Raw genomic sequence first — 12115 nt, 5'->3', positions numbered from 1 at the left:
AGAAGTGCTCACTATCACAGATTTTTTCAGATTTGTGAACAATATTGGAGAGAAATGGTTATTTTGTGTATTTAGAAAATGTTTTAGATCTTTGAGTTCATCTCATGAAAAATGGGAGCAAAAACAAAAGTGTTGTATTTATAGTTTTGTTCAGTGTACAGTATACCTGTATATCAATATTCCAATTACTTTAGACTATTCTGCAATTTATTGTATTTACTTTTTGGTTGTGTTGCACTGTTGGAGGAGCCTGTGACCTAAGATTGTGATTGTCATAACTACACTGTAGCTATACACTAAAAGCCTTGAAGCCTTGATTGGTCAGAAATGAGAGTCCCTCATCATTAAAGCATGTTCGGTTATAAGCTTCTCTCCACATTACTACATTGTCTAAATTACCTTGAAGTACACTTTCTTTTGGGCTTGCTCCTCTGAGGTTTAGGCTTGAGCTTTGAGAAAAAACCTCTCAGCACTTGGTTAAAAGCGTGCGAGAATAAAGCGTGGCGGATGATGGATTGATCGAATGATTGACGGCCGCTAAACATTATGAACTTTTGCCTTTCATGCAAGCTCACCGCTGAAATCCATCAACGGAACAACAGCCGTCAGATTTCAAGTCAAATAGCGGTGTTTGTTTTGTGCTGGGATGAAGGTGATAAACTCATAGAGTCCCCTCTGTCTGAAAGGAGTTGGGACCCCTCGTGGAAATTTAAAAACCTTGTAAATCTCAAAGTGTCCGAGCCACTTGAGGTGCCCGGGGTGACGCCTCCTCCCCTTCCCCCCCCCCCCCCCCTCTCCATGGTCTGATTTAGGGCACTGTAGGAGAGATGGAGAGGAAGGAGGTTTTTATTTCCCCCTATCAAGATGAAGGTGACTCATAAAACAACTTGTTTGTGGTGCTAAGCACAGCCTAAGTGTGTGTGTGTATGCGTTTGTGTGTATGTAAAACTCGCCCATATATCTGTGTGATTACACTGTGCAGGATTGAGAGGAGGGGAGGGGGTGCATAATTCAATTCTCCGCTGCAGTTTTTTTCCAAGGTAAATAAGGGAATATGTAATATTCGCACAGCCTAACAGTCTTGACTTGTTTACGAAAACTTCCTGACAAATGTTCCCCGTCTGCACTCCAATACCGAGGCTGCTCGCATTATAAAACAAAACAGAAACAGCAATCAAGTCCTGTCAAGTCAATTTAACTCTGCTTTCTTCTCCCGGTTGAGATAAATCAAATACACGAGAGAAGAGTGGATGCGTGCATTAGGGGACATAAAAAAGAAAAGACAATCACTTGTAAATGTACTCAAAGCACGGTGTCTGTGTAATAGCTTAAGCGATGGTATATTGCTGCGCTGAGCGAGGTATTAAGCATCAAAAAGCCCTTTCAACTGCACAGAGTCTTTTAATGCTATTCTGCGTCACAGAGCTGATCCTCAGAGAACCGGGAGGAACACAATCTGTGAGGCAGCAGCGACTCTCCAGGACTGACGGAGCTTCGGTCTGTAATTCACTTCAGCTTTCTGAGGCTGGCCGGCCCCTGCATGCCTATTACTATACAGCGGTGCATACACACACACACACACACACGCACACACACAGACAGACATACACACACACACACACACACACACACACACACACACAGACACACACACACACAGACACACGCACGCACGCACGCACGCACACAGACACACGCACGCACACACACGCACGCACGCACACACACACGCACGCACGCAGACAGACAGACAGACAGACAGACAGACAGACAGACTCACACACACACACACACAGACAGACAGACAGACAGACAGACAGACAGACAGACAGACAGACATACAGACTCACACACACACACACACACACACACACACACACACACACACACACACACACACACACACACACACACACACACACACACACACACACACACACACACACACACACACACACACACACACACACACACACACACACACACACACACACACACACACACACACACACACACACACACACACACACACACACACACACACACACACCAGTTCACCTACAAGTCAAGTTCATACTCGAGCCCAGCTGTTTGCAGAGTATGCCAGCTAACCACACACAAAAACACACAGCTCTGCACGAAAAAGAAAAAACAATAGGAACTCCCTTTTTTGCGAGGCTTGTAAATAGGATTCAAGCTTTTCACTTCGTAACAAGTTGATAAAGATCCCTTAGGAGGATAATCCCACATATAAATAAGCGCTTCATTTCAGACTTCAAAAAGTTTCATCAACACTTGGCTTTGTATTTCTCTGGCTATTTGATGTGTTCTCTGGAGCTGATTCAACACTGCCTGTAAAATGATGAGAGTTCTGTGATATCTGTCTTTAAAAATTAATTCTCTCTATAGCCTCTCTATTCACAGATGCTGCTGGGAAAGTCGGACATCTGTAGCCTTCAGTTCTTCTGTCAGACTGCGTATTTGTATAGATAACCAAACCCACAGGAAAACGTTGAACAGTCATTCCCTGTTTTGGAGACTGCGGCTTTGAAGTTTAGAAAAGTATTCAGCAGTAATCAAGGTTTGATTTCTAGTTACCAAGTTCTGTTTGTTTGTCAGCCGGATTAAGGAAATAACAGCTGGCTTGATTTCTTTTAAACTAAGTCTTTAAGTGAAGCATGGGCCAAGGAAGAAACAATATCATTTTGAAGAGGATCCAAATTAAGGGGCAGATACAAAAAAAACGTTTTCCCACTCAGGTCTGCGCTCTCCTAGGGATATACTGTACATCTAAACAATTATTAATTTATGATCAAATACCAGCAAAACGGACCACAATGTCACCATCAGCTTCCACCGTACGAGGTGAAAATGATATCCAAACAATTTAACGGTATTATTCTGAGCATATTAACATGTTGAGGTTAGCATTTAGCTCAAAACACCACGGTGCTTTAGTACAGGATCACAGAGCTGCTAGCATTGGGTTTAGCATTTGAGATACATTAGCATTTACCAGCCCCTAGTTTTGCTGATATAGGCTTAGTTTGTCGGGGGACATCTTACTTCTTCCTTCTCTCTGTCTATACCTGTGTACTCTCATGTTCCGATTAACCCTGCTTCCCCAAATGTCTTTCTTTTTGGTGTCTATATACGCCGGGATCCGGAGTCATGGATGATCCTGCGGTCCTGTGTCATGGATTGCGAGTCCTGGATCGCGAGTCGTGGCTGTGGTCCTGGATCATAAGTCCTGGATGGATATCCTCGTGGATTCATCTTCTTATTATACACACATGCATTTCCAAACATTTGGACTACCTATGTTGCAAATGTATTATCTTTTCAATTTACACACGGCATCTATTGCACGTCTGTCCGTCCTGGGAGAGGGATCCCTCCTCTGTTGCTCTCCCTGAGGTTTCTCCCATGTTCCCCTTTAAACTGTGGGTTTTCTCTGGAAGCTTTTCCTTGTACGATGTGAGGGTCTAAGGACAGAGGATCTAAGGACAGAGGGTCTAAGGACAGAGGATCTAAGGACAGAGGCTCTAAGGACAGAGGCTCTAAGGACAGAGGGTCTAAGGACAGAGGGTCTAAGGACAGAGGGTCTAAGGACAGAGGGTGTCGTATTGTCATACTGATATTCTGTACAAACTGTGAAGTCCACTGAGACTAATGTAACATTTGTGATATTGGGCTATATAAATAAACATTGATTGATTGATTGATTGACCAGACGTAAATGAAATATTAATCTAAAAGATGCCATTGAGTTACTTTATGGCAAGTGCAGTTTGTAACATATCAACAAAGTGAATTGAATACTTTATCTCTGGAGTATCCATTTCATTTTCTTTATTGAAACCAAGCTAGCTGCAGAGTTGCAACCGTGTTTGATAACGGTAACACATGACATTTAAATACATCTAAAAAAATATTCAAAGAGGTGTAAGATATGAATAGTGATTTGATTGAATGAAACAGATAAGTCTTGATTTGTGAGCGTGGTAGCAGACCTGCAGTATCTCTGCGATGACGCACACCTTTGACTGAGGACGAGATGTTATTTGAACATTGAAATTTGTTTTTGGACGTACTGACAGGTGTCTGATAAAGCAATATAACAGCGTGGCACATTTGAAACATTACTTAAACTCACCTCAGACTTTCCCCGGCTGAAGCAGGCTCCCTTGGTGAACTCATCGCAGTGCCACTCAGCCTCCTGCGGACACACAGAGAGGGACAGTGTGACGTTTAAAGAGAAGCACCAAACATGAACCACTTTAAAATCCTCTCAGGGAACCCAAACAAAACGATGTCTGGCTCTCAACACGGGCGACATTCCCTCCTTTTTAAAGTCAAATAGATTCCAGAGAAAGCAGAAGCAATAAAAATGTCAGAGAAGAAAAGAAACCAGTCAAAAAGGACACTGATTTATGGAAGCTGATGATATATTTATAGATGTGTTCATGACTTGAGAGGGAGGAAAGGATTAAAACAGAAGCGAACAGTAAGTTATTTTGACATTTTCACTGTCAATCCCTCATTTACATACTTACAGTACGCACGTTTCTAAGCCGTTTTAAAAACAGACACAGAATCCAATTAAGGTGAAAAGCAAGCAGAGACCTGAATAACGAGTGACACGTTTGCACAGTTTGATTTATGCATGAGGGTGAAAGGAGGCATCTTCAAATCCCCAGAGGAGGATGTCAACGTGATTTACATGTGAGGGAGAAACAGAGGGACGGTTTTTACATTTTACAACAGCATGCGGGAGGAACGAGGAGATAAAGCCTTCGACTGGTCTCCGGGGGTGAAGACACAATTTCTACCGTTTAATTTCATCGTGACCTGTGGGGTTTCTTTCTCATTGAAAAAAGTTCTCTATTCATGAAATGAGCGTTGGCCTCGGGGGTAGCACGGGAACACTAAGACACTCAGGTGTGTGACAGGAGGAATTAGACGTCACCGCCGAGCAGCTGCACAGAATACTTAACAGGAGAATTGGCTGGTGCAATAATGTGCTTAACGGCAAGTCACGAAAAGTCCCGAAAAAGTTAGAAGATATTCAACTTGGACACAGAGTTTCATGCGGTCTTAACCTGGCTAGCTTCCAGGAGGGGGGGGGGAGAGAGAAACTCACCCTCAGAGGGGCTACAGTAAATATCGCCAACTGTCGGAGAATATTAGATTTCACCTTGGTATCCGGACTGTTTTATGTTTTCTTTCATTTCCTCTGTGAGAATCCTCTGGGAGTCTCCTCTCTGTGTTTTACGACAAGGCTTTTGCTTTTGTTAAATATGTTCTTTATTCTCGCGTCCAGGAGAGAAGCTTTAATATGAGACTAAATGGAGTCTCTGAAAAGATTCAAATGGGATACTTTAATTAAAAAAGGCGCGGTAGTGTTACAGACAGAATATTGTTCCGTCAGACAAACAGCTGTGATCTGGTTCTCCTGAGCAAGAAAGACAGCGGATCTCTCCCCCGGCGCTGCTATATATATCCTCTGCTGGCTCCTCCCCGCCAGCCGGCTCACCTCGTCTCCAATGTCCGTTATTGCATTTAAACAGAGGATAGGTTCTTTTCACATTCAATATATGCTTAACATGCCGTTTCTCCTCATATTCTCTTTCATCACTTTTCATTTAACACATTCTAAACGCTGTAATCAATACTCTAAACAATACTTCTCGGCTCGTTTGGTTTCCGGTCATTCCGGATGTTGTCACATGCTACTCTCGTCTGTAAACAATGTATTCAAATAAACTGTACCTTCATTTAATATTCAGCATGATAGTATCTCGACATCTATAGTTGTAGTGTTAAATCAGTAGGCTTCGGTTTGCACCACTCCATATCATTTCGCTACTAAATTCACCTCTTCAGGAAATCGTATATTAGCCACATGCTAAATGCTAACCGGAGATGAAGGATTTTCAGAATAAAAGCTTAACTGCTTGTGCACAAGAATTTCTGGTTTTTCAGTATAAAAGAGCATTAAAACTGACAGCATGTTTAAACTACATTTCCCCATTAAAACATTGATTTTAATTTCTAACACTTTCCAACTCGCTGTATGTCCCCCCCCCCCCCACACACACACACACAGACAGACAGACAGACAGACAGACAGACAGACAGACAGACAGACAGGCTCGCACGCACGCACGCACACGCACGCACGCACACACACACACACACACACACACACACACACACACACACACACACACACACACACACACACACACACACACACACACATAGATACAGCTTAGCAGAGAGAGAGCTCAGGGTGTGGGCTACCATTCAGGGAGGATAAGATACAGAGTATTAATGTGAGCTGGCTTCTCTCTTGCTCTTCTCCGTGTGTGTGTGTGTGTGTGTGTGTGTGTGTGTGTGTGTGTGTGTGTGTGTGTGTGTGTGTGTGTGTGTGTGTGTGTGTCAGTTCACATTCCAGGCCAAAGCGGGCTATTCTCAGCAACCACAGTCAAAAAAGCACACACATCAGCACAAGTCGCACAGCAGCAGCGGCCCGGCGAGTCCCTGCTGAATTCAATGTAGGCGCTAAAAAGTGCTTTAGCTAATCGCAGGGGAGGGGGGGGGAGAAAAAGCCTGTTAATGGTCCGAAACCCTTCCTCATTCATGCTCAGGGTGGAAATCAATCATAATAGCATGCAAAATTACAACTTTGGATCACTTTAATCGGTGCAGAATGGTTGATTTTATTATTGCAAGGCGATTCATCACCATTTGAGATATTTTTCAAAGCAGATTTTCAGAGTGTTATTTACATTTGTAGGACATCACGGGGATGTCTGCGAGCCTGTTAGTGGGGGATATTGTGGCATCATTGACTACTAAAGCCTTTTTATCTGACGGCCCTGCCTGAAATGGTGCTGAGTAAAGAACAGAAGTGCCGGTGTCATTAGGAAACATTAAAAGCTCATTAAGATGCTTTTGTTCAGACACTGTGCTCCTAAGATGGATGTGTCCTGATCCGAAATATGTCTGGAATGCGCTGCCGTTAAATAATAATCCACGGTTTTATCAGCTGCGTAACAAAAGACCGCTTTCTGTACCGAAATAGAGACGCACAGGGGAAACAAAGAAGATGAGAGGACCAGGATTCAATTTAGTGAGCGGACCAAAAGAAAAATAAATATCCATCATGGCACTGTAATCATCTGTGGAGAAAAGCAACTATAGTGGAAAAGGAAGCCATGTACAGCTGTTAAATGATGATTATGGCTTAGTGCAACTGCTTACTCTCCGCATTTGCATTGCATACGATAATATTGTACTTACTAATGTATGTAAATGGGAACAATTTGGGAGTAATTGACTGCAAAGTCCCAAAAAATACATTGACGATATGCTTATCAGACAATGATACAACTTTAGGACCTCAAGGGAAGTTGATATGCCTAAACAGAAAGGTATCCAATCATTTACATCGGTCTCTTTGCCAATGTAAGCTTATAATAATAATAGTATTTTTGTGACCAATTTCATATTTTGACGGACCGTGCAGGATTATTTGACCCATCCATATACAGCTATTACCATAAATCATGATTTTTTTGTTTTGTTTGAACTACACAGAATTCACTTAAAGGTGGGGTCGGTAATTTTGGAGAAACCAGCTCGAGTGCGCGAGAATTTGAAAATACACAACCGGAACAAATGTGCCACTTCCTCACAGAGCCCCTCCTCCAACACACACGAACGCGCACATGACCAATGAGGGCACGAGATAAGTTTGTGCACAGATGGAAGGCTGACAGGCAGGTAGGCCATCCAGTTACTTTAGCCGGGCCGGCTCAGATGATTGGTCGTGCTTTTTACAGCGCCACGGCTTCCACAGATGATATGTTGTTATGTATTTTTTGTCAAAGCACTTCAGATATTCATTGCTATCGGGATGTTAAGAACATTCCATCGAATATAACCAAAAGTGTATCTCGAGCCGGTTTCTCAAACTTACCTACCCCACCTTTAAGGGAAGTTGATATGCCTAAAAAGAAAGGTATCCACTAATTTACATCGGTCTCTTTGCCAATGTAAGCTTATAATAATAATAGTATTTTTGTCACCAATTTCATATTTTGACAGACCGTGTAGAATTGTTTGACCCATTGACTTGGATTATAACCTAATACTAGCATGTGAGTGAACTGTTGTGTGCCAAACAAACTAATGTAGGGTACAGTTCCCCTGTTACATACATGATGGAAGCTTTATGCCGGTTTTGATAATCATTCTACTGCAAGATTGCTCCTGCTTCTTGCAATGTTGGACTTACTTTTAGTATTAATGTCCCCCTTTCATAAATCAGCAACTACTTGGTTCTAATTCTTTCAAAAACCAGAGAAAAAATAAATAATAAAACAAGATTTAGATGCAGGAATCCAGAGCGAGGCAGAGGGAACTTGGCACAGTCTTCAGCAGTTGCTTCAGGAAAGCTGAATAAAAAAGATTCCTCTGCTGTTGTGTTGTGTGCGTCCGCCCTCTTTACTGTCCCCTGTAATGTGTGCAATCCTCAGAGATGATCCTTTGTGCTCAGGGCCTCCTGTCAGACTCACACTGTGGGGCTTTTGTCGCAAAGAGGTGGGTTCAGGACAGATACCAAGGGAGCGAGAGTGGGAAGGGAGGAGAGGGAAATGAGACAGAAAAACAACAGAGTCCAAACCAGGAGCCAGCCAGAACAAAGGAGACAGTGTGGGCAGCGAGGAGGAGGAGGAGAGGAGCTGAATTCCCAAACAGCACAGTTTCCAGACAAGATTCTGAATAAATGTAGCATCAAGAGGGTCCGGAGAACACGCGCACGCCGCTGACAGCTGTCCAGATCCATGAGACGTCTGGCGGAGCGTCTACTTACACGAGGACTGAGAGTGAGAGCTGGGCGAATCCTGCCGGGGAAATCTAATCTCGTCTTCTGAATAGCTGATCTCGCCTTTTGATTTGCTGGCACAATATTTGCTATTCACACAGATGTCTGCTGATGCAAACTGCTGAAAGATTCATAAATGAAATTGCTCTTGATGTCATGTCTCTACACGAATCATCTTAGCAGCGTGAGGAGATAAGTTGCAGCTGTATGGACCCCCTGTTCCGCCTCTTACAACCTGATTCAACACGGGGGGGGGGGGGGGGGGGGGGGTTTACTTTATGCATGTAAATGGGCGAGTTAGTGAGTTCTAGTAATTTAATTAGCAACGCTTGCAGAGCTATGGAGGGCCGTTTCTGTAAGCGACTGATTAGCCGGGCTAATTGTCCGTCTGAAGAAGTGTAATTGCGAGAGCCAGGCCCCGTGAAATACAACATGTGTGACTGGAGAGAGGCTTGTGTCTGCCTTTTCCTTCTTGACGACCCAACAATAGAAGGGGGAGTGAAGACAAATGTACAGTATACATCTGAACAGAGTGTTGCCAAGGGGAGTGTTATGGATAGTGTCTGGAGTGAATATCCACTCATTTAGTCTGTGCTGTATTGAATGGGGAACAATGCCACTGATCCTGCTCATCCCGGTGCTTATTGACTAACGCAGAGTAACTCTGCAGCGTCTGCATCCTGCTTCCCGTTCAGCGTGGAAACAGAACGCTGATATTGGATTCTTGCTCTCTCAACGTCTTCTTACATTAACACCATTCCTTAGGATAGTGGATCCAACAAGCTCTTATTGAGACCACACATTAGCAAAGATATTTGGGCTGTATGCTCGCAATTATTCAACTATTCAACTGTGCAATTCTAATAACACCTTAAGCTGTAATACACTGCAATTATCTGTCTTTTACTGTATATCGTTATTAATACGTATACATCACTGTATATAATGTTATATACATCTTTTTAAATATGTATTGTTCGATATATTGTAGTACGATGCGTATTTCACTTATTTCTTTATATTCATATGTTTAATATACCTTTTTTTAATCTTATTGCTTTTATTGTCTTTATTTTCTAATGTTAATTAGCAGATCTTAATTTAATTCAATATTTCATGATAGATATTCATATTTGTCAGGGAATAATTCGCCCTGCATGTCCTCCTCCTCCGCCCTGTGACGCAGATGCCCAGCCTCGAGCAGCCGTTATCCCCCTTAAGGAGGGGCTGCAACTCTCGGTCAGAGATAGTTGTTGTTGTGGGACACCTGGAACACATCCTTCTCGGGGGGTAGATGACCCCGAGCCATAAGCGACAACAAATGTGATTCAGTGTCCTCAGCTGTTTAGTCTATCTATTGAAGAATGTTGATTATTACACTCTGATAGTTCAAACCTGGAGCTACAGGAGGGCTCTTCAGGATTGATTGTGGCATCTCTACCGTGTGGTCAGACCGTGGCCCGGGACATGTCTTGTGAATTCTCCGGCCGAAGCTCCAAATAAACCGTCAGTGTTTTCCATCAAAGCTCCAGCTCTCCTCGTGTCTCTGAGTCCTGACTCCATCAGAGCTCCAGCTCTCCTCGTGTCTCTCTGAGTCCTGACTCCATCAGAGCTCCAGCTCTCCTCGTGTCTCTCTGAGTCCTGACTCCATCAGAGCTCCAGCTCTCCTCGTCTCTCTGAGTCCTGACTCCATCAGAGCTCCAGCTCTCCTCGTGTCTCTCTGAGTCCTGACTCCATCAAAGCTCCACCTCTCCTCGTGTCTCTGAGTCCTGACTCCATCAGAGCTCCAGCTCTCCTCGTGTCTCTCTGAGTCCTGACTCCATCAGAGCTCCAGCTCTCCTCGTGTCTCTCTGAGTCCTGACTCCATCAGAGCTCCAGCTCTCCTCGTGTCTCTCTGAGTCCTGACTCCATCAGAGCTCCAGCTCTCCTCGTGTCTCTCTGAGTCCTGACTCCATCAGAGCTCCAGCTCTCCTCGTGTGTCTCTGAGTCCTGACTCCATCAGAGCTCCAGCTCTCCTCGTGTCTCTGAGTCCTGACTCCATCAGAGCTCCAGTTCTCCTCGTGTCTCTCTGAGTCCTGACTCCATCAGAGCTCCAGCTCTCCTCGTGTCTCTGAGTCCTGACTCCATCAGAGCTCCAGCTCTCCTCGTGTCTCTCTGAGTCCTGACTCCATCAGAGCTCCAGCTCTCCTCGTGTCTCTCTGAGTCCTGACTCCATCAAAGCTCCAGCTCTCCTCGTGTCTCTGAGTCCTGACTCCATCAAAGCTCCAGCTCTCCTCGTGTCTCTGAGTCCTGACTCCATCGGAGCTCCAGCTCTCCTCGTGTCTCTGAGTCCTGACTCCATCGGAGCTCCAGCTCTCCTCGTGTCTCTCTGAGTCCTGGCTCCTATTGCTTCAGAAGTTTCCCCCACAATATTTACTTTGTGTATGTTCATATTGTACATTTCTTTACTTCTTATTATCAAAAATAGTTTTATTCCATTATAATTTATTTTTAATGGAGCAACTGTAACAACACTTAATTTCCACCTTGGGATCAATAAAGCGTTTTAATTGTGATTTTTTTTCCTGATATTTTATTATTAACTTTCCTTTTTTTTTTAAATAGAGCATTTGTCACAAAACGTAACTTCCCCACTGGATGAATCCTTCTATGTATGTTTATTCCAATGAGACATGTTGGTATAGGAGCAGAACGAAGGTGTGCTTGTTACAAACCAGGTGTGAAAATGGAGCTACTAACTGGTAACTGTGATCCCTGCATTCAACAACAACAAATAATATTATTGTGGCGCTCCTTACACAGAAAGCAAAGGGAGAGTGGTACATGGAGCGGTTTGGCCATTCATCAGCTCTGGCAGCACAAAGGGAAATTGAACACAATGCAAATTTACTGGGGCCAATTCATCAGTGTTTGTACACTCTGTGCTGTGGGCCGTGCGCGCTGGATAATGGCGATGCCAGCCGATGATGGTCCGAGGGGCAGAAGGACAATAAGGAACAGACGTGGGATTCAAAGCGGGACTCACCTGTTAATTGAGGAAGGATTTTGCGCTTTGTGGCTTCCGTTTTTTTGTTGCTTTTTGGCTGTGGACGCTCTAAAAGTCTACAGCTGAAGAGATGAGTCCTTGTCAAAAATGGAGAAAGGAGAAAATGATCCACCTTTTGTTCCTGACAGTGTTTTCCAGATCAGTGAAGATGAGGGTAAAGGTTGACAGGGAGATGT

At 43.8% G+C, this 12115-nt stretch overlaps 1 protein-coding gene across 5 annotated transcripts in view; it reads right to left on the bottom strand.

Annotated features, from left to right (window-relative positions):
• The window catches only part of sema5a (sema domain, seven thrombospondin repeats (type 1 and type 1-like), transmembrane domain (TM) and short cytoplasmic domain, (semaphorin) 5A), a 169902-nt gene that overhangs the window by 100052 nt on the left and 57735 nt on the right, over window positions 1-12115 (bottom strand). For all 5 annotated transcript variants that reach the window (XR_013804388.1, XM_079661723.1, XM_079661724.1 and 2 more), the window contains exon 5: window positions 4157-4219. Coding sequence is in view for 4 of the 5 variants with exons in the window: in XM_079661723.1 (XP_079517849.1) it covers window positions 4157-4219 (63 nt within the window). In the remaining variant the exon portion in view is untranslated. The remainder of the gene's footprint in view (window positions 1-4156; window positions 4220-12115) is intronic.

This window comes from Notothenia rossii (genome assembly GCF_949606895.1).
Source record: "Notothenia rossii genome assembly, chromosome: 12".
In the NCBI taxonomy this organism is placed as follows: Eukaryota; Metazoa; Chordata; class Actinopteri; order Perciformes; family Nototheniidae; genus Notothenia; species Notothenia rossii.
Note: the sequence above shows the minus strand (reverse complement) of the source record. Positions and strands in the feature narration are given on the sequence as shown.